This window comes from Perca fluviatilis, chromosome 5 (genome assembly GCF_010015445.1).
Source record: "Perca fluviatilis chromosome 5, GENO_Pfluv_1.0, whole genome shotgun sequence".
Taxonomy (NCBI): Eukaryota; Metazoa; Chordata; class Actinopteri; order Perciformes; family Percidae; genus Perca; species Perca fluviatilis.
The window spans coordinates 15,659,595-15,682,214 of NC_053116.1; the positions used below are offsets into that span (position 1 = coordinate 15,659,595).

Below are 22,620 nucleotides of genomic sequence, written 5' to 3' on the forward strand. Positions count from 1 at the left end.
CCAAGTAAGTTCCATGACATCAATAATAATCAATGACTCGAGAGTTTCACTGTCAGCTGTGTTGCACTCTTTGTGAAACTCATTTATAATCACCAGAGGGCTATATTATAACCATATGAAAGACTATGCAAGTTGTTCAGGGGCTCAATGAAGTGTCATCTGCCACATTTTGGTGGGTGTAACTGCACTTCTAGAATACATCAAAATGTGTGAAATGTATTCACTTATCTTCATAGCTGTCACTCAAAGACATTATCCTGTGAGCAGCAAGCAGCCTCTCATTATGCAAAATCAAACAAGACAGTGGAATTGAGTTTGGTATCCCAGAGTAACATAAGCAAATATAGCCTGACAACTCATATTGGAGAAGACTTAGAAGCCTGCCTATTCCTGGAATTTAAGACAACGAAGACAACGGTTTGGGCAACTACAGGCATGAGATACCTTGTCTGCAGTTGGAGCAGAACAAACTTTCTAAGCCTCCAAATCCACCAAATCTGGAGGGATATGAGAAAGTGCTTTGGTGTGTCCCTTAACAGAGATGTCCATCTGTGTGTGTGTGTGTGTGTGTGTGTGTGTGTGTGTGTGTGTCTCTGTGTGTGTGTGTTTGTGTGTGTGTGTGTGTGTGTGTGTGTGTGTGTGTGTGTGTGTGTGTGTGTGTGTGTGGTGTAGAAACATCATAAAATCATAGAGCAGCTGGTCTCTTTAGAAACAATAGTAACATATTAATGTGCATGTCAAAAGAACTAAACAAATTAAATTAATAGGACTCCAAGTTATTTTCCAAGTTCTAGCATACAGTGATAAAAGATATACAACGTATGCGCCCAGGTCATTCAAACTATGATGACAGAGGACACATGTTCAGTCAGACGTGAATGTGTGTGGTTCTAAGATGGTGCGACAGTGCCCTCCTGTGGAGCCGCTCTGCTTTGCTCCTCAGGTGCAAACACACTAGAGCTGCTTTCTCCATTGACAAGAGACCTGCCAAGTGTAATGATGAATCACAGGCAATTCTTTTAAACAGTCCCAACACAGAGAGATTTTGACATCTGCTTGAAAGGCCACTAACTAAAACAATTTGAACAGCTGTGCAGTGGTGGAAGTAGAAAGTAAAAGTAGCAATACCACAGTGTAGAAATACTCTGCTACAGGTGCAAGTCCTGCATTCAAAAAGATAAAGTTAAATATAAGTACAATTATTAGTATTATGCAAAATAATGTATGTTATATTATTAAATTATAATTATTGTTGCATTAATCAGTACATTACTTTAATGTTGCAGCTGGTAAAGGTGGGGCTGTTTTTTATCTTGTGAATTTCACCAAGGAATCAATAAAGTCTTATATTTATCAATAATATAACATTGTGATTTATTCATTGATTCAATGTTGTATTATTTATTTGGATTTGCAGTAATTAAAAGGTATCAAATAACTGTAGTGTAGGGAAAAGTACACAATTTCCCTCTGAATTGTAGAGGAGTAGAATTTAAAGTAGCATAGAATGGAAGCAATGCAAAATTGTACCTATGTACAGTTGGGTGAATGTTATATATTTTCCACCACTGCAGCTGTCATATAGAAGGAAAAGAGAAGGGATGGAACAAGTAGCAGAATATCTTACTCAAGTACAAGTTCTGTTACTTAAAAAACATTTCACACAACTTGTGTGACACAAGTACAAGTAAAATGTACTGAGATAAAAGTACCAAATAGACTAAAATTAAAATGTACTCACTTACATTTGGAGAAGGGAAAGGGGAGGTGGAGGGAGGGTAAAGAAAAAATTATTAACATAATAAAGTGCATCTTAACGTATAACGATGACACCACAGAGCCCTAATGCCCTATTTATTTATTTTTTATTTATCCTTTATTTAACCAGGAGAAGCCCATTGAGATTAAAAATCTCTTTTGCAAGGGAGACCTGGCCAAGATAGGCAGCTGAATTACATGACATCATTACATACGTACAAAGACACAAAAAAACATGAAAATAAAGACAAATAAATTAATAGAAACAGTTTGAAAGCCAATTATGCACTTACAATTAAATCTCAATTAAAAACATTGACATGTGAGGGAGTTCAACTCAAAACACCTCATTCTTAACTTAAAAACACTCAAAGGAATCGATTTACTAAGTTTTATTCAACCATTAATAATTGTTTTTCATAGACAGCACTTTGCAGCCTATGCACATAACTGATTGCCAATTATAAATGTACAACCACCTTCTTCAGTGTAGCCCTACTAGAAGAAACCAGTAAAGAGACAAAACTCAGACAATTAAACACAAATAGCCAACAATAAATAAAAAGAGTGCAGCAAGCATTATTGAGCATATATGAACCAAATTTAACCTGACACTTCTTATAGAATCAACAGCAGAATGAAACATCACCAAAACAGACAACACTAAATAATAAACTCCACAGCGGCTGCAGCCACAAACACACATATCAAAGCAAAAAAAAAAGATCTGCACAGTTTTTGCAAGTGTAGTGCACAAACAAGCACTCAGCTACCTTGAGTGGCAATGATAACCTTCTCCTCTGTACGGTCAGTTACAACCATCACAATTAGTGTGTTGTTGTACTCACCTGTCTGAAGGGCATTCTGGGAGTCTTGCACTGCAAAGTCCTCTTCAATCTGCTCCAGGTTCAAAGTCGTTGCTCAAAGCACAACACAACCAGTCCACTTATCCTCTCTGAAAACTTTGAAGAGTGCAGTGGAACCAAACATGTTGAGCTAAATGAGGCTCTGCAGTCAGGGATTATTGTCAAAAACAGCAGAAAGCCCTCACTGAAGATAGAAGCTCCTAAGTGAACACAGAAATGACTGCTGGAGGATCCACCTTGAGCATCTTAGCATTTAGCATGTTGGCATATGCACCTGTTGGTTACTCAACGTCTTGTATGTATTTGATGTGGGTCTCGCTGGCAGGGTGGAGCATTAAACCAGTGATATATAATTAAGGTAGATGCTACCTCTTTCTTATGCTGGAAGGTCTGTCCCTGACTTAGCGTGCTAATGAATGGTGGACTGTTGGAGTTTCTCCATTGACTGCTGCTCTTACAAAATGAATAGGCACAGTCCTCTATTACATCCTTTCTGTTGTTCCATTCTCACAAAGTTTGTCAAGACTTTTTGGGACCTGAAATGTAGCCATGTACAATACTTGAGATAACAATTCTTAGTAAAAGTAAAGTTAATGATCAAAAGTACACAAAAAAGAGGAGTAAATGTAATTAGTTACTTCTTACTTCCACCCCTGGAAAACCTGTCCACATTGTTTTATAAGGAACTTCATTTTAAGCCAGTATGCTGCACTGCATCTTTGCATCAATATAACACTACTGCCAAGGAGCTCAAAAGGCCGTCGTACTGTGCAGTAGATCACTTTAAAATATTCCATATCCATAAAATGTCACAGCAGCAAGTGAATAATGACAGTGGAATTCGGTAACTATTGTACCATGAACAGCTTCATCCACTCAATCCCAGAACTCATAAATATTATTTTTATTGCCTAGAATAGGCTGAGCCATTTTTGTGAACATGATAAGACAAAGGACCCAATGATTTAGGCCCATTTTGTCATCGAGGTATAAAGTCAAGAGGCATAGAATTTCTAATGATGAAAGAGCACTTATAGCAACAACAAAAAATGAGACATTCTTAGGCTCATACTGTGAAATGTAATTGAAGTGAAAAACAACGGCTGCTGTAAGTCCACAATATTTTGTTCTTATTCACTGTTGGAGATTTTACCCCTCAATCACTTAACAGGTTGACATATTAGTTTTGGGGTTTGTGGTTACCAGGAGTTTTGCCTTTAAACCTAAAAAATAGTCAATATATACTTGAATACACTTAACCTTACAGTAATGTGGTACACTTTCTGTAAAATCAAATATTTCATCATTAATCAGTTTCTGTCACAGTCTCTTCTGTAACTGTAATCTAATAAAATAAATGTATTGTTTTATTATGTTATTAATTATGCTGTATTCCACCATACTCTTAGACTTAGACTGTCTCCTGTGTGTCACTTTAATTAAGCTGAAAAATAGACACACATTGACCTGTTTAGGGTACAGAGTACAGTAAATGGAAACAGCAAACAGAAGTATCCAATGAGATGTAGACAGCAAAGGAGATGGTGTTTTAGGTGTTATTCACAAAATAAGACATCAGGACGATTTGTTCAAATAACTTGTGTTAACCTGATTGTAACCAATAAGGTAGTTCCCACGTGGCACTTCACTGTTTGAAATGTATAAAGACAAAATAATGAGCTTGTGGCTCTTTTCTGAGACAGACCTAAAACCTAAAAAGACATTGCAGTCAATGTGAATTTCAGATTTCTTACATAAAGGTTACATCATCACAATGAGATCACAACAGGGCTGGGTATCATTTAAAAAAGTATGTACTGGGGCGCCCGGATAGTTCAGTTGGTAGAGCGGGTGCCCATATATAGAGGTTTACTCCTCGACGCAGTGGGCCCGGGTTTGACTTCGACCTGCGGCCCTTTGCTGCATGTCATTCCCCTCTCTCTCCGCATTTCATGTCTTCTGCTGTCCTATCAAAATAAAGGCTGAAAATGCCCCCAAAAATAATCTAAACAGAAAAAGAAGAAATAAAATGACGCACCTGCATCTAAAAATAACAGTTGAAAAAACAATTCAGTTCTTGCATCACCTCCAAGTTTGCATGATACAACATCACTTTCCCCTTCAGTGTTCTGTTGTGGATAAAGAAAAGAGTTCAGCTAAACTCTGACTCTAATCTTTGACTGAACACGTACATGACAGAATAAAAGATTACACTTTGAACAGCTCACCTTTTTAGTTCTCCATTCTTTAATCAATCTCCTCTGCCTCTCACTATATAGCCTACTGGTATTTAAGAACATATTGGATTCCAAAGTCATCTGAATGAACCACTAAACTAAGTTAAATCATACTGATCTGTCAATTTTGTTCTCTAATGTCACAAACCTTCAACTTAATCAGAAAAGGATTGCCATTACAATCCTGCTATGCTGTATAAAGAGGTAGATGGGAGATTTTTTATTATGGACAAAACATTGCTTGATCATGTTTCAAGGTTAGATGGACATTCATTTTTGGTTTACTGTCTTATCCAGTAGTGATTGAGTAGTAGTGAGTTTTTTTGTGATTGTTGCGGGCAAAAATCCTTGATTATGCGGCACGTTTTCTTAAAAAATGCGATGGAATATGCGGGATATTTATGCAATTTTATGCGATGAAATTGCGGGAACTTGCAAAAACTGCGGTTTGATGAAAAAGAGAAGAAAAAGTGATTCCCCCAACACCCTGCTTTTTTTAAACTTAATTTCCAAAAATAGTTTACAGATATTCAGTCATTGCAATAAGTAAACAAATAAGATACAAAAATATATACATATAATATAATATTAAAGTAAAAATAAAAGTAATAGTCTAAACAGAGGGAAATAAAAGATACAAAAGAGACAGACTTTCAAAAATCGTTAATAATATAGACAGCAGGAGCACTTAAAGAAATTTGAGTAGACATCAGATATTAAGATAGCTTTCTGATACCAACTTATGAGACTCAAAGTACATGTCAAATTCAACCTCTATGCTTTTCGATGATGTTCACGTCGCGTAATTACGTCACTTCATAACGTTCCCATGGCAACAGGGGGAAATGGCTGCTTTTGTGTGAAGTAAACGCAACATTTTTTCAACTTTCTGCTAAGATATATGTGACTTTTTTTGCAACAAAAATACGGGGATTATGAAATCATGCAAGCACCGCATATTTTGCGCGGAAATCGACAATTTATGCGGCGAAGGTGCGGCATATTTGAAAAAATGTGGCCCCCGCATGAATATGCGGACTTTGGCTGATTATGCATTGAATTATGCGATCGCGTAATCACGTTTTTCTGGAGGGACTGTTTAAAGGTGCTGTAGGGTCTTGCGAAGATCAAGGACTTAGCCAAAAATGTTTAACATTGACAACTTCTCAGTCCCTCCCCACTTTCTGCTAAAGCCCAAAACGGTCTCCTAAGCCCCTCCCCCCACAAGGGAGAATGAATGTGTGCATGAGCTGTGATTGACACGCAGTTAGACACCCCCCCTGGCCATGATTGGTGCATCTGAACAGGGAGCGTTGGATTTTTGCAAATCGCACTACAGGCTGGTGCCAGAGGAGCCGGATTCTTTTTTAAATGACCTGCTTCATCTCTACTCGAACATAGGGTCAGATTCAGCAAATATGACATAAAGTTAGTTTTATAAGTCTTACCTACTGCACCTTTAAGTACAGATACAAACAAATGTGTTTTTTAGAGTACGTGTGGGTGAAGGGTTGCATTTTGACAATTTGTACAGGCACTGAAGACTTGATACAACACATTTCTGTTTTTCTGAGAGGACATTTTGGTTTGTGAAATAATTCTTATGTGATAAGGACATTATGCACAAAATAATTTTAGGAACAGAAAATATAATTTTAATTGGAGCACTCAAGATAGTGAAAAATAGAACCCTTCATTATCAAGTACGATGTTTCTTTCTAAAACCAAAATTGTATTCAGTCCATGCACATCTTGGTAATCTTTCAGTGTTTGCAAGGGCCTTTGTGCTTTCTAATTCCTCTCCTTCTAACAGAACAATTCAGGAGGAAATGTCAAAGCATTAATTTTGGATTTTCAGCCTATTTACCACACAAGCACAAATGTCTGTTTCAGTAAAGAAGGGAAAAAAGTAATATTTAAAATCTTGAAAATTGCTAAAGAGATTTTTATCATACACATAATGTGAACATAATGTGAAATGAGTTACTAACCGGTAGTGAGATTATCAGCAGCATCAGTTAACACATCCTATTGATAACATATTTCAGAATTTAAAAGCAGCAGATGGGACCAGTTAACAAACACATTTTAAATCAAAACATCAAAATGTTTCACATGAAAAATCACACTTTTAACAATAGTCAGGATTTTTGAAAAATGTGGAAAAAACACTAACATTGCATTTATTAACTGTCCTTATATTTTACCCTGAATATGTGTGCATTTCTTTGATATTCAACTTGTTATGAGTCCATAGATACCAATGACTTGCTCCTAGTTTCTGAGAGCAATTTTCTTATAATACTATATTTAGTTTTTGGGCACATGGGAGTACTGTTTTGTCCCTAAAATATAATAAAAAAAACTAGCTTGTGTCTATGTTTCAACATCACTAGCAGTAACTGCCTTATGTCAAAATAGTTTTTCAAATTAATGAGAAAATAAGTTTTTCAGTAACGTTTGCAGTAAATGTAATTCTAAACATTGTCTTTACAAATACCAAAATGTATTTAATATACTTTTTAATGTGCTTTATGACTGAGTTGGATGTAATACTTTCATACCGTTTGCCATACTTTCTTTGACTCTTCTTTCTTTAAATGGTCAAAGAAAATACTGGACAATGCGTTCATATTTTAGGCTCCACAATGTGAACTACTGTGTGAAGACCTGAAAGACCGGACCTGCCACAAAAATATAGACAATCAAGATATATTTTTTGTTTTTTGTTTTAATAGAGATCATTCTCTTTCAATCCATTATAAAATAGCAATTAAAACATTTTTTAAATTCAGATATTTACATATAAACAGGTGGCTGTGCAAAATGTACAAGATATTGGCAAGAAAGTGTCATATGTCTTATTTGTCATATCCACTGTATATGAAAGATAAAATAAATCTGCTGAGTTGGAAGTTGTCAACTGATAAACTTACAAACAGCAAACTTAAATATATACAGTAATAAAAAAAGTTGCCAATACAGATTCTTTCAGAAAATGACAAAGGTATAAAGACCAAAATTAGTATGTGCACTAAAAATATAAAAAGTTATAAAGTGAGTATGTTCATCTGATCGACTAGTTTTAGAAAAGTGATCTGTCAAAGTGCAGTCCTCGTTCTGCATTTCATGCCCATGTTTACCAATATGATCATCCTCCATCATTCATAAATATAAAAATTTGGAAAAACTACTTTTTGGAAAATGTGTGATTCACATAAATGACTGTAATCAATAACATTATTGGGATTCATTTCTCCAAACTCCTTTTTTTAAATTCACATTATAGCCCATGAGCTACACAGCCTGGATACTTTACATTACTAACAGCCACTTAATTTCCCCAATTATACCATACTAGTTTCAATGTTTTTATTTATTTAGCCAACCATTTCCATTATCTTTTTATTGGTACAAAAAGCAAAGACTAAAATGTGCTTGAGATGTGCAATCCATCCTGCACAAAGATATTTTAGTCAAAGCTTACTTAAACATTACACACTTTCATTTGAAAAGTCTGCAGCTCTTTGGGGGACATTTAGGAAACGCAGGGAAATGACGTAAAAGCCTCTTGGTGACATTATTCAAAAAACACAGAGCCAAATCCACATTATTATTTTCATAATAATTATGTAAATCTTTCATTATTCTTGGATCTTCTAAATCAGAGGACAACAAGCACATTTAACACACCAGAAAATCTGCAGACTTTTGAAATCTATTTGGCAATGATAAAGTGGTGAACAACAACTACTTTGGAAAGGATGTTCACTGGGACATAAGGTACAGTTCTTGAAGTTAAATTGTATATTGTCACTAAAGAAATTAATGAAAACGGCTGACTGCAGGGGAGGTGGCTTTAGAAATGATCGATAGGAATGTAAAGGGCATGTCTTCTTTGTAGTAAATGTGCTAGTATCTGAATAAAAAGTGGAATTTCGGTTTCAACCACCGTGTCGGGAACTCTCACAATAAATAATATAGTTGCAAGAGTTCAAATACAACACCTGTGATTACATCATGCACAACACATGACATAAACAATAATTTTTTGTTTCCAATCAAGCTAAGACAAAGAAAGAAAGAAAGAAAGAAAGAAAGAAAGAAAGAAAGAAAGAAAGAAAGAAAGAAAGAAAGAAAGAAAGAAAGAAAGAGCACAACAAAACGATGTAGCACACATCCTACAAATCTGGAGAGAACTGTTGGACAGATGATGTTACTGAAGCAGATCAACACATTCTAATCCATATGGCTTAATTTGTTAAGAAGGCAACTCAGCAGATGACAAGGCTAGTCAAGGTTACTCTCTGTAAAACAATCCACAGGCATTAAAACTGTGCTAAAATATAGTATAAATGTGTGATAAATTAAAATCTCTGTTAAGAACTTAAATAAACAGAGTTTTTACGTTAACATGGTCAAGAAAATTAGCACATTACTGCAGTTTTGTAAAATCAGGCTGTTGCACCTGAGTGTCCCACATTAATCTAAAATGAAACCACTTCAAAGAGATTTGCTGCTACAACACGCATGTCAGAGGAAGTGACACTGACAAGGTCTTCAGTTCTATAGCGCTCAGTTGGGTTAAAGACATTTTCCTCGTGTGCAGCATGAGGCAGTGCATGACTGAAGCGTGGTTGGGTAAAACTGGTCTCTAAAGAGCAAAGCCGAGCTGAGAGGCACACTGAAATCAGGGCCCAGTTCAAATTTTTGCTCCTCTGAAAAATACCAAAGACCTGTGCTTGAAGAGGCTTTTAAAAGAAGACGTCCTTTCGGCGCCCAGATCATTTTCTTCCCACAGACCGACGTCTCGTCACTCAGTAGTGGGTGATCACAGAAAGTACCGGCAGAGACGGTCTGAGCTGACAGTCAACTCTGCTTCTTGAACGCCACTGAGCGACACTAGTCATTTTAATGCGGGTGCTATTTGAGGAAGCCTTTATAGAGCAGGTGGGAGTGACTGGTCCCTCTTTCATTCTCCAGGCAGAAGAGCAGGTCCCTGAGGTTGACTCTGGTGATGCGCTGTCGCATAAACTGTCTGGAGCCTGCTCCACCGGAGCCTCCAGGCTGAGAGGGGCCTGACCCTGAGCCCTGCGCCGTAAAACGGCACAAACACAAGAAAGACATTTAGTCATTTATTGACTTTATTTGAAATAATTAAAAATTAAGCACAACCATGCCAAATGGTTCCATATTCCTCACCTCTGCACTGGCGCCCCTAACAGGAGAGTCCATTTTCCGTTTTTTCCTCGGACCGATTGCTGCCAGCGCCGTTAGGTTGGCTTCTCTCTGTCTGATCTGAGCCAGCTCCTGCTGCTGCATCTGGAATACAGACAATAACATGTAGATTAGCCTCACAGAGAAACTTGTCACACTGCATTACAAAGACAGCAAATCCTATAGTCACTAATCGTAGCATATACTTACCTCTTTGGCCTTCTGTTTTAGTCTGAGCTGCTCAGGGTCCTCTTGCCGTGACCGAGACTGCAGTAAGGCAGAGGACATTTTAATATTTTAAGATGGATATGTACACTTTATTCAGACAATTGTTTTATTCATTCACTTGCTCATTGTTAGCAGCTCTGTCCTCTAGGGATTGTTAGCAGCAGAGGAAACGTATACTAATGACACTGACCCCAGACCACTCACTCGCCTAGTCTGTGCAATTATCATAGTGAGTAGGATTCTTCCTGTCAATGGTGCTGTGTGACCGTGTTTCTATATTGTTACCTTGGCAGCCTTCAGGAGAATCTCTCTCTCCTGCTCTTCCTTCCTTTGCCTCTCCACCTGATCCAGCTGCTCGAAGAATTTAAGCTGGGTTCGCACATCGCTTACCGGCTCATACCGCTCATCCTCCTAAAGGATGGATGAAGTAAGACGTTGCCAGGAAGGTAGAGGAAGGTACGACGAAGGTAAATACAGAGTACATGGCAATGATCTCCGGCTCGCAAATTACTGGAATTAATAATCACCTTGAAAGTTGTGTTTTTCTGCTGTGCCACTTGTGACACCTTTTCCAGCAGGTTTTGTAGTCGCTGCTGTGTAGCATGGGAAATGTAGTTGATCACATCTGCGCCCAACTCGCCGACACCAAACCTCTTACCTGTTACAACAAGAGGAGTGTTTTAATTTATTGATAAGAGTTAAAAAAAAATAAAAAATAAAAGACATTTTCTCTTAAATGTATGTGTCTTACCAATCTCCAGAGCTCTCCGCGTGAGTAAAGAGGTGGAGAGGAAGGTCTCATCCTTACAAGAACGAGTTACCATGCCAACTAGGTCAGAGTTGGTTGCTAAGATACGGGCACTCTCCTCTGACAAGTTGACCCCTGCCATAGAGGCCACATCATTGATATCATCATCATCTCTGGATGAAATAAAAAGTGACGAGTCAGACATAAACCGCAACATGATTTACACCTCATTGTGTGTAAAAACTGAGATCACTTTTTGTTGTCAGTGCACATATATTAAAAATAATCTCAATTGTTTTATTTAGCTGCAGTAGTCTTCTATAGCTGAAAAAAAAAAACAGCTAGAAACATTTAAAGTCTGACCGCCCCCACAGGATGTTCCCCAGGGACATTTAGATGAATGTGACAAAAGCAACAAAGACTGCACCAATTTAAGACTTAAAGACTTACCTATTTCTTAAAAAAAAAAAAAAAAAAAAAAAAAAACTATGCCATCGGAATTCCCCAGGATACATCTATTAGACAGACAATGTGTGGTTACTCTGCTCTGTCCCAGCAGTTTAAACCTCTGTGCTGACACTTCCCACTTTTGTTTTATTCCAATATATCCAAATACACAAAACAGGTGTTTTCATTCAAATTCTTTTTTTTTTTCCCTTTCTGTGAGTAATAAATAAATAACAACGTTATCATCACACATGCCACCTGTGTGAACATAACTTCATGGGCTCTTAAATCAAATCACTATTATATGCCCTTCATATTCACAGCACTAACCAACCAGTCTATTAGCTATACCTGTACAGTTTAATGCAATCCGATTCAATTGCCCTGTAATAAATCCTATCTATATAACTATGATTTGTTCTTTTTAAAGCTTTATTCCTGTTTAAATATTGTGTTCGCAAAAATGTATCCACACACACAAACAGATGAGAGCCACAATGCACTTTATATAGTGTAAATGAAAACAATATCTGGCCTGGGTCTGTTATTGATATAGGTCAGCTACTATAGCTACCATTAAACTTGAGTTGTTCAAGTCAGTACCCCATCACACGCAAAGAACATGTACAGGTATGTTGTTAAATGTATAAAAGTAAGGTTGCCTGTCTCTGGTCACTGCTGACATAGTTCCAACATCAAATATAACAATACAAAAATCCTGTACATTGTCAAAAGGCTTTTAAAAATGTAGGAACCTCTAAAACTCCTGGAATGCTGACTATTTCAAGACCAGTATTTATAAGACACTAATGATATTAATGTGTCACAAACCTGAAGGTTCCCCCTCCTGCTTCCCTCAGCTTGTTCTTCTGAGCAGCTGTGAGAGGGGCCTGACTGACTAATTGCATTCCTTTGGCCCCCGGAGCCAATGTCTGCTTCACTGCTGGAATTAATAGAAACATGATGATTATTGCTGCTAACTAAGAAGAATACATTGTAGTTAGAAAGTGCAGTTAAAATTGTCTGTGAGCAGTTTAAAACATGCACTGTGAGCTGAATCGAATTTCGAAATTCTTTTTGAATCAAATTTGGCACATTTGTACAAGTTTAGTATCCTGAAATTACAGAGAGTATCCACAAGCTGGCAGCAGTTCCATACTGTACAGAGTAAATGGGTGAAGGATCAAATAAAGACAGACTTAGAGGGTACCAACTGCATATAACATTTACTGTATAGAAGAAATAAAAGAAGTCCAAGTGACTGTTAAACACACACCTGTCTGTAGCTGTTTGACCACCTGCGGCTGGCCCACAATGATACGGCTATGAGATTGTCCTTTGAGTGTTACCATGGGAGACTGAGCCAGCGTCACCTGTGGCCTGACCATCGTCCCCTGTTGCTGGGGCACTATCTGCGCACATCCAGAGACATAGAATGAGAATAAAAGCACAGACAAGAATGGAGGTGCAAACTCTTGTGCAAGGTTTCTACTTCTATGTGCATGCCAATGACTGAATTCGGATACAGGTAATGATTAATTACCAGTCCAGGTTTATGGTGAGGTGCCTGAGGAAGGCTGATAACTGTGGTTTTGGTCGCGGCAGTGCTGGTGGCCGTGGAGAGAGGAGGTCGCAGCATCACAGCGGTGAGGGCCGTGGAGACTGCTGCAGCAGGCTGAGTGCTGGGCAGAGGCAGCAGGCTCTGCTGGATGAAGGCCTCTGGGTCTGGGGTCATCTGACGCAGTGCTGGGAGACTTCTCTACAGGCAGACAGACGACAGAAAGAGTGGACATGTGTTCAGTTTGATAAAGTCACTGCCTCCTTTCCACACAGAATAGATTTGTTTTCACGGCCCATCTCTCCAGGGGAAAGGGAAGCTACATAAAACCCGATTGATTTGGTAAAATAAAGAATAAAAGATTTTTGACAAAAACAAACAAAAAGGAAAACTACAAAAGGAAAAGGGCCTGCGCCCAGTCCCCAGCTAGCTGAGCGAGTGCCTTAGTTTAAAACATAATGGTCTGAACAGGTAACATCTGTCAAACACAATCGAATTGAGACAAGCTAGTCCAGGAAATACAGCTTGTTCCTTGAATTGCATCTCTCCAATTGGAGGGATGGCCCGGGTGCCACTCAAATCAGGATCCTCTGGGTGCCAGCCAGGAAGTGGGATGAGCTTCTTGGACCAATCTCACTCTAACCTAATAAATCGCATAAAATGTAAAAGCTACACTCTAGACAGGGCATCTGCCAAAACATTTTCTGATCCCTTTTTGTGATGAATTTCTAAGAGGTACCCGTTTTCCTGAAGCAGTCCTGCTGTGTAAGATAACTGCCAGCTGACTTGTGAATAGGGCTGGGTCTCTTATCACCAGTGATTTCGCGAATAGATTCCGATTCACAAGGTCCCGATTCGATACATTTCCGATTCGATATCAATTAGGTTACGGAAATTTCAGTTACAATACCAATTTTGCGTGGATATAAAAGAGATTGTCAGATTGTCTTGCTTGTAAATTGTACAAGCAAGAAGCAACCCTGAAATATATTTTTATAATGCACCAAGTTAATGTTTATTACATTTAGTAATGGGGGTCAATTCACCACATCCATGGTTGAAAAGGCATATATTAAAAGATCGATTTCGGGATTTTATTAATCAATATCAGATTACTCAAACAAAGATCGATTTTAATTGAAGAATCAATTTTAACCCACCCCTAGTTGTGAATGCATTAATCAAATTATTTTTCCACAATTGGTCTTTCCAGAGTAATCCAAACAGGTCAAGGCACACATTCACAACATAGTTCTCAAAACCTTAAACATACATCACACAGTTTCTAGCACATACCATCCTGAAACTCACGGTGCTTAATGACAGTGGTATCAGAAGTCTATGCTACGCAAGTATTTCCTGGAAATTGGGAAAAAAAATACTTGGATGAGCAAAAGTAGCAGCACTTAAAAATGGTGCAGTTTCGATCACATACTGTGCTGAAAACTAAAGTGCAGAGAATGTAGTTTATTCTCTAATGAGAAGTTCATAAAGGCTCTTTTTTGTTGCTTTGTTTTCACATTTTTACTATGGGAAAACAGTGCATGAGCTATTTGTAACGACTACAGTATTTCCCAGTACAAAATCAATAAATATGGCATGTTGTTAGATTTATTTTGATTATGGTTAAACTGCTTTAATGATGGAATAATCAAAAAGTAAACAGAAAAGGTTGTTCTTGGAGAGAATACAAATCTGATCATAAATGCACTCTCACATCATCGTCCATGCAAATCGCTCTATTTCAAGTGAACTCTCTGCACTGTCTTTAACTGAAGTGTATATTATATGTACACAATGATGTGACTAATTCCAAATTCATGATTAAGCAATTACTTTTTTTTAGAATTGGCAACAGGCTTTTCTTAATATTGAGGTAACTTTTTTTTAAACTTACAGTCAGCACAACAGAAGTCAATGTGGACTAAACTGTGGATGACTTTTCATTGCTTTGACATAAAATCCAATGACCGCATCTTCCAAAATTCATGAACTGTTTAATCATTCACAGAGTGGTTTTCAACCCATCCCAGAATAGTTTCACTTTCTCTTTATACTCTCCATTCCTCAAAACCATGGAGGGATTATTTTCCTCTTGGAGGTGGGAAGTTTATGACTAGCAGCCATATGATCTGATGTCCCTCTTGGGCAAAATGAATGCTGGATGTCTGGACATATCTGCATAAGATTGCCAGTGATGGTTTAGGCATGCAAAAAGAGGCTTTCCAAGGTGTATTACAAGACAGAACATAAGGTGTGATGTGGATGAAAGCTTGTTATACAGATACAGATGACAGGGTTGACTAGCACTGTTGTATTTCTGTATCAGTAGCTATCCTATGTATGTTTAGTGAATTAGTATAGTTTTGTATTGCATTACTGGAATTACTTTAGTTTCATTTTGTGAACTTGGGATTACTTCATGCAAAAAGGCAAATAAAGCAATGAAATAAAGAGGTGCCCTTCTTTTTGCTGTAATGGAATCTTGCAGTGTTTTCCCTACCATTGCCTTGGCCCGCCCCCACAGAAAGAAACTAAATATTTGATTCATGTTATTTACCTAATTTATGTGCACTCATTTCATTTCAGCTCAATGGGAGAGTCTTTCAGGACACTGATTTCCCAAATCCCTCAGCCTAAACTCTACAAAGATGTTCATGGACTGTATCTCTAATATTAAAGAGTAAATTATGTAGTTTTAGACAGCTAGGAGTCTGCAATGCCTGCAACAGGATTATAGTAAAACTATATATATTTAATAGTAACCATATAGTAGGCTATAGTTATTATAAAAAAACCTGTATCGATGGTGAGCAGTGTAAACCCTGGTTAGGAGCAGAGTCGCGAGGCCACGTCACCACTTTAGTCTAAAAAGGGTACAAGTTCGCATTTGGCACTGAAGCTCCACTTGGTGGAGAGGGTACATGTCAAACAAGGTCTGAGTTTACACAGCCTGTAGCATGCAGCATTAACCATTATATCAGTCACTGATCTCACCTTCAGGAAAGGCACAAGGTAGGGCTGTGGTGAGGAGTTGAGCTCCCGGTATAACCTACTGGTGAAATCTTCAGGCTCTATCTTCGCTTCCTGTTGTACAATAAACAAAGAGGTTGGATCAGAACAAACAAAACATAATCAGAATCAAAATACATTATTGATCCTCTCAGGGAAATGGTTTAGTTGCAGTTGCTCGCTGTCAAATTCAAGGTAAAAAAAAAGCGAGTCAATAATTGTATAAAGTCACATAAAGTAAAGTTAGGAAAAAAGACTGAAGGAATGACAGGAAAGGTATGAAGATGAGGTCATAGAGATATCGAGTTTTAACAGAGAGGGTGAGAGAGATGATGATGATGGAAAAAAAGAAGTGTACCAGCAGGTTCTTGACCAGCTCCTTGACGTTGGCCGTAGTCTCAGAGGACTGTTTCCCACTGGATGCCAGCTTGATCAACGTGGACAGAAAGTTTCTACACTTTTTTACATTCTCTAGTGTCTCCTGCAAGCACATACACACAAATGGAATTTTTCCTTAAATATACACATCGGACATACAGTAGAAATGTGAAGGAGAAGACAAAAATACCCCAAAATGAATATCTATATATTTAGTTTTGAAAGATTACAAAAGACAAAAGCATTCAAGGTTAGTACTTCTCTCTTACAGCTGTGACAGCTGTTGGAGTGACAGGGGTCCTCTGTGTAACTGCTGTGGCTACAGAACCAGGCTGCGCTGTGGTGGGCGTTCCGAGCGGCTGTCCCGGGGTGGGGGCAGTTCCTCCCAGCATGATGGTGTTCTATAATCATTTTATAATTTATACTTTATTAATCCCGCAAGGGAAATTACAATGTTTTCACTCTGTTGTTATTACACACAGGCCTGAATTACACACACATGCTCAGTACCTATACATGCACCAATGGAGAGATGTTAGAGTGAGGGGGCTGCCCATGGAAAGGCGCTCCAAGCAGTTGGGGGTTCGAAAGCCTTGCTCAAGAGCACCTTGGCAGTGCCCAGGAGGTGAACTGGCACCTCTCCAGCTACCAGTCCACCACCATACTTTGGTCCGTATGGGGACTTCAACCAGCAACCCACCGGTACCCAACCCAACTGACTGAGATACTGCCACCCCTAAGTCAGTGTGTATGCAGTCATGAGATGAGACTCAGGAAAGTGACAAGGTCAGAATAACAGTTTTGAAACATCTGGTCCCGGGGCACCGTACGTCAACTTTACTAGGACATCTTTTTTTTTTTCCCAAGCTTTATTTTTTTCAGAAAGGAGTTGTGCTATATATTGTACGTTTGCTATAACAGAACACTCATTGATATTTATATGCTACGAGTACAACATTAAACTTTTAGGAGCTTAACTATTCTTTCTCATTCTAGGAAATTACTACTACTACTACTACTACTACTACTACTACTACTACTACTACTACTACTACTACTACTACTACTATCTTCTCCAGGATTTAGGAGAGCTGCAGAGCTGTTCACAACTCGAGCTTCTTCAAACTTGACTGGATTCAAACTTCTTCTGATTTATTTTGTTTTGAATAATCCACTTTTAAAGTTGCCAATCTTAACCAAAGCAAATGTCGTTTGAGCAATGCCAGACCACAATGAGTGAAGCAACGTTTGTGTGCACAGGGAACATTTAAAAAAGAAAGGTCCTTAGTGTAAAATGTACAAAAGGAAAAGAGGAATAGCTTAGTTGGGTTTGGATGAGGTCATGAAGACCGCACTTTATGTCTAGAGTGATGTGGGCAGGAGAGAGCAAGTAGGCAATTACCGGTATGATGTTGATGCTATTGATGCCATCGGTCTCTCTGAGTCACAGCAGGTGCAGAGCTAGCTGTGCACTGGTTTCAGATGTGGCAAGTAAAAATTCTGAATGGCAGGCAGAAAATGTATCTATATGCCATAGCGGCTGGTGGGAAAACGTTTCAGACCCTGTGAAACATATTTTATGTTTGTGGCTAAATTAAAACAAACGTTATTATTCTCAAAGTGTAACATGCAGAGCAAATGGATTGATTTAACTTGATTGTCGGATAGTTCCAGACTGTTAAGTGCCAGCACGAACCAGGTCTGGTGTATTGGAACTGAGGAACAATTCGGGATGTGTATTGAAGTTACCTGCTGTACAGGCGGCCTCTGCAGTGTGGTAGAGGTTGTCACAGTGGTCTGGACTGAAGAACCTTGCTTAATAATGGCGGTGGGGGTAACCGGACAAGCCAGTAGTGACGCGCCTGGAGCCTGCAGAACAGCAGGGGATATGAAAAGACATATGACACTATGTAAATGGAACAATAACGGAAACAAGAAATGATGTGCTACATATCTTTTTCTCTAATAAATATTGTTAATATATTTCATTAAGTTACATAGTTTCACAATAGATATTCTGCTTTAAACTTCCTTTGGAAGGAAAAAAAGAAAGAAGAAAAATAGTTTCTCTTTTTTCTTTACTAACAATTTTCCACTTTGGTAGTTTCTTTCAATTTTTGTTGTCATTTTAAAGTTAGATGCAAATAAATAAAGTCAGTCCACTGAGAATGATTTTTCATTGGTAATTTACCATGCAGGAAGAGTGTGCACGTGAAACCAGCAACCAAAATGTAATTTAATGAAACTGCATTATAAAATGTATCAGATCAACTAGGGTTTCTTTTTACAATTTGTCAAAAAAGAAGTTAGCTTTAATTTCCTATTAGACAGTAACATAGTATATATATATATATATATATATATATATATATATATATATATATATATATATACACACACACACACACACACACACACACACACACACCAAAATGGGCCTAACTTTATTTACGACACACATTGTGATGGGGTGATCAAATTATGTTCTGCTCTAGTATTAGGGATGCACCGATCCCACTCCTGATACCAACCCACTCAGAGTATCGGCCGATATGGAGTACTGATCCAATTTGAGTGCTCTTTCTTCTTTTTAGTTTGAAATATGTATACCCGGAGTGTGGAAATGATTGGCATAATCATTCTGTGTGCAATGTAATACGAGGTTGTAACTACACCTAACTTCTTAACTATAGGTGAAGATGTTTACACCAACATTCTTGTAAAGCTTGTGTTGATTTTAATTATATGGTTATAAAAGGGTTTGCAGAATTGTGATTGTACAGTATACATATAACAGTGACAAAGAAGTATTTAAAGTGTATCAGTCTGATACCCGATCTGTTAAATAAGGTCCATATTTACATGAATGCTGATCCAGTATATCAGGTCCATGCGTCACTACCTAACATGAATGAGTCACATTTTCTGTGTGTGACTGTGCCCCTGTGTCCAGCAGTCCTGGTACCTGTAGAGAAGTGATCTGGACAGGTGGAGTGCTGGTGGGGGCTGCAGGTCGTGGTGTCATGGCGCTTTGGGACTGCGACTGAGCCTGCATCTGAGCCAAGGTCTGCTGGTGAATCATCAGCAGCTGCCCACTCTCACTGCGAACCAAGACCATGCCTGCAACAGGCAAATGACGTCAAAGGTCAGGGCTTTTCTGTCCTGATCAGTCTCATTAATGTACTGTATGTATGCATGGAGTTTCTGAGATGAGGGGGTATGAATTACTCATCTGTAGGCTATTGATGCATGGATATTGCCTCAGCTGGGAGGTCTATGTTCAGAGACTTCTAGCCTGTCAGCGACCGGTCAGACAGAAAATGAGCCACAAACATGGTGCCATGAATCAAAACATTTCAAGCCGCAATACATCATGTAATTAGATGTTGTGAGGATCCACAACATAGTAGAACAACAAAATAAAACGTTTTTTTCCTGCTGATGATACGTTACTGTAGGTAGTGTAGTGTATTACTTTGCACTGGAACCTGTAGCCTGTTACAGCTTCTCAATCAAACAAGGTGACTGGCTTGGTGATAAGTGACTGGTCTCCAGTACAAAGTAATGCACTGGCCTTCAACAAAGTAATACCAAGTTACAGAGAAGCTGGACAGGAGACTTAAGCAGCAAGCAAAAACATGTTTGTGCCGAGTTGTAGGTACATGTTATTAAATTGTGTGAATAAAAAGCTGATGTTAAGTACCCTATTTGTAGCTTATTTAGGTCTGACCAGTCGCTATCTTGCTGGCATAGCTCTGAACACAGGAGTCCAAAGTAGAAGTAATTTCCACCCATTGATATTACTATATTTTAACAATTCATACTTCCTTATGCCAAGGAAAATCTGAAATTATCCCATTATTTAGAGTAATATCTGAGGTCAGAGACAAACAGTGTAACAATTAGCCTTTGCAAACTCTTCTTAGAAATACACAGTAAACAGCTGTTGATATGAGAACAGTATGCTATTGTCCCTGACAAGACAAAGTAGTAAGAATCAATATATTGCAACATAACGCTAGTTTGATATACTGTACAAATAGTTTGGCTGACTGCCCTGCAGTTTGGAACCTTGTCCATCTCTAATCTGTTGTTTGTGGCCTTAAAAGACAATGTTTCGAGGTTTTATAAAACGTTTCTTAGCTGCCGTTATGTGATTATTATGGTCTCAAACCATTTCTTGCGTAATCACATAACGGCAGCTAAGAAACGCTGACAAATAAAGCAAAGTTGCCTTTGAGTCAGCAACAAGTTTCTGAAGAAGTCATTGCAGCTTGACACAGCCTACATTGGCAACACTGTTACAAAACTTGTAGATGCTCTTAAACTGTTTACTTTACTAAGTTACCTGGAGGGAGCTGGATGTTTTGGATATTTGGGGCGTTTTGTTGAGGCTGAGTGAGTCGAGGGGCCAACACCTGTGGAGCAATAGCTCGTATTCCTCCAGGAGGAGTAGCAGCGATTGTTGACGGTACTGAAGTCCTCAAGTTTTGCAAAACAGTCGGGCTCCTCATGGTCGCTATTGTCCCTGTCGCAACAGCTGAAGCCACGACGTGCGCACCAGTCTGCATTATAGCTTTTGTGGAGTCGAATTTGTTGACGAGCGAGCCGGCCGTGCTGGTAACACTAACAGCGGGTGATGTTAAAACCGTGGTTTGGCAGCCTCCGCTTTGTGAGGTGTTAGCTTGCATAGGTGGCCTCACAAGCGTGACAGTGGGTACACTTTTCACAGAGGACTGAGACGAAATCACAGCATTCTGCGCACTCGTCGAAGAATTTCGAATAATAGTACTTGGTGTTGCAGACAAAACTGTTGCGCTTCCTTTGCTCACTGAAACAGGTCCGTTGTTGACAAGCGTGACGGCGGGCTGGGAGTTGTTGCCGCTCGTGCCTCCGGTGATATGACAGTTCATCACAACGTTACTTCCATTCAAAGTTTGAACACCAGTCGTTCCAGGTTTCCCAACACCAGATGCTGCATCTGATACGACCGTAACGACTCCGCTAGCTGTCCCGGGCTTGGACTGACTCTGAGCGGCTGTCATGCTCGATGTGGTCCCGGCTGCTCCATCCATGCTTGAACCGTGGGAACCCGTACTGTTAATGACACCTCCTTGCACTCCTGTCCCTACAGCAGCGGAAACACATGAAAGCAAGGGGGATATCTAACAACTCTCTGATTCGCATTAGTTTCAGGAAACACCCAAGTGAAGCAAAGTAAGCTAAAATCAGTAGAACAACGTGACCAAAATTAGCTTAATGTTAGCTAACCGGAATGGGCAGCTATCTTACCTGCTTTAGCAAGCTCTTGTTGTGAAAGTCCCATTTTGCTGCCTCCAAGACCCTGAACATTGGAATTACTAACGTTACCTACAGCTGAGTTGCCAGCGTGATTTGCTGCAGACTGGACCCTGGTCGTTGCGTTAACGCGCTCTGCTCCCGTTAGTTCAGACTCCAGAGATCCGACTAGATCACTAACTACTTTTTCGTCCACATCTGTGTTGAAGAAAACATCATCCAGCAAATCGGAGCCCGCCGCCATCTTTGCCAAGCTACGCTCGCTCGTGAGACGCATGCGCCGATTGGATGCACCCTCAGTGACGCGACCTCGTCGGGCGCTGTGATTGGTTCTTCGAAGAAAATAAAGCTTGGAACAAATGGTTGCGAGCAGCAGTGTGGAGGTTCCAGCTCAGTGTGACAGCTTTACGGGAAAACAACGATACCACACAGGGCTGCCCCTGGTGGGACTTTATCACATCGAGGAGACTCTCTGAGAGAGTTTCTGTGACGTACAGCATGTCTTTGCAGATGCATGCACAGTGCCGAAGCATTTTATATCAATTTGACTTTATCGTAGACGACTCAAAATGGCTGCGTTGTTGCTATTTTTTCCAGGACAGCCGCAGCAGCTGGCTGGGCGCTCACAGACAGAGAGCAGCGATGTTAGGCTACCTGGATGTCAAACTCGGAGTTGCATACACTATATGTTGCAACTTCTTACACAGAAATGTTATAAAAAATAATTGTCAGAACAAAATAGTACACACCAAACACACAAATAAATGTTACAAATAATCATAAATGTCAATAATGCTTATATCAGACGAGTCATTCATGAAAAGTTCAGCACAGGACCTGCAGTGAATTAGTAGCCTAGTCTCACTGCCAGGT

At 39.1% G+C, this 22,620-nt stretch overlaps 1 protein-coding gene across 2 annotated transcripts; it reads right to left on the reverse strand.

Annotated features, from left to right (window-relative positions):
• Positions 1 to 7,583: 7,583 nt before the first annotated feature.
• On the reverse strand, positions 7,584 to 22,121 carry LOC120558694 (transcription initiation factor TFIID subunit 4-like). Of its 2 annotated transcripts, none has more exons than XM_039799839.1 (16): positions 21,742 to 22,121; positions 20,798 to 21,577; positions 19,415 to 19,569; positions 18,199 to 18,318; positions 16,719 to 16,850; positions 16,430 to 16,552; positions 16,057 to 16,146; positions 13,045 to 13,260; positions 12,778 to 12,913; positions 12,333 to 12,441; positions 11,058 to 11,227; positions 10,834 to 10,964; positions 10,592 to 10,717; positions 10,289 to 10,345; positions 10,064 to 10,183; positions 7,584 to 9,952 (listed from the first exon to the last, which is right to left on the reverse strand). In XM_039799839.1, exons 1-16 carry the CDS (start codon positions 22,022 to 22,024, stop codon positions 9,785 to 9,787), a joined length of 2,916 nt encoding a protein of 971 aa, XP_039655773.1. In that variant the 5' UTR covers positions 22,025 to 22,121; the 3' UTR covers positions 7,584 to 9,784. The 2 variants fall into 2 exon arrangements, with proteins under 2 accessions (XP_039655773.1, XP_039655772.1); XM_039799838.1 differs by having other exon boundaries at positions 12,333 to 12,444; positions 21,742 to 22,120.
• Positions 22,122 to 22,620: the final 499 nt, after the last annotated feature.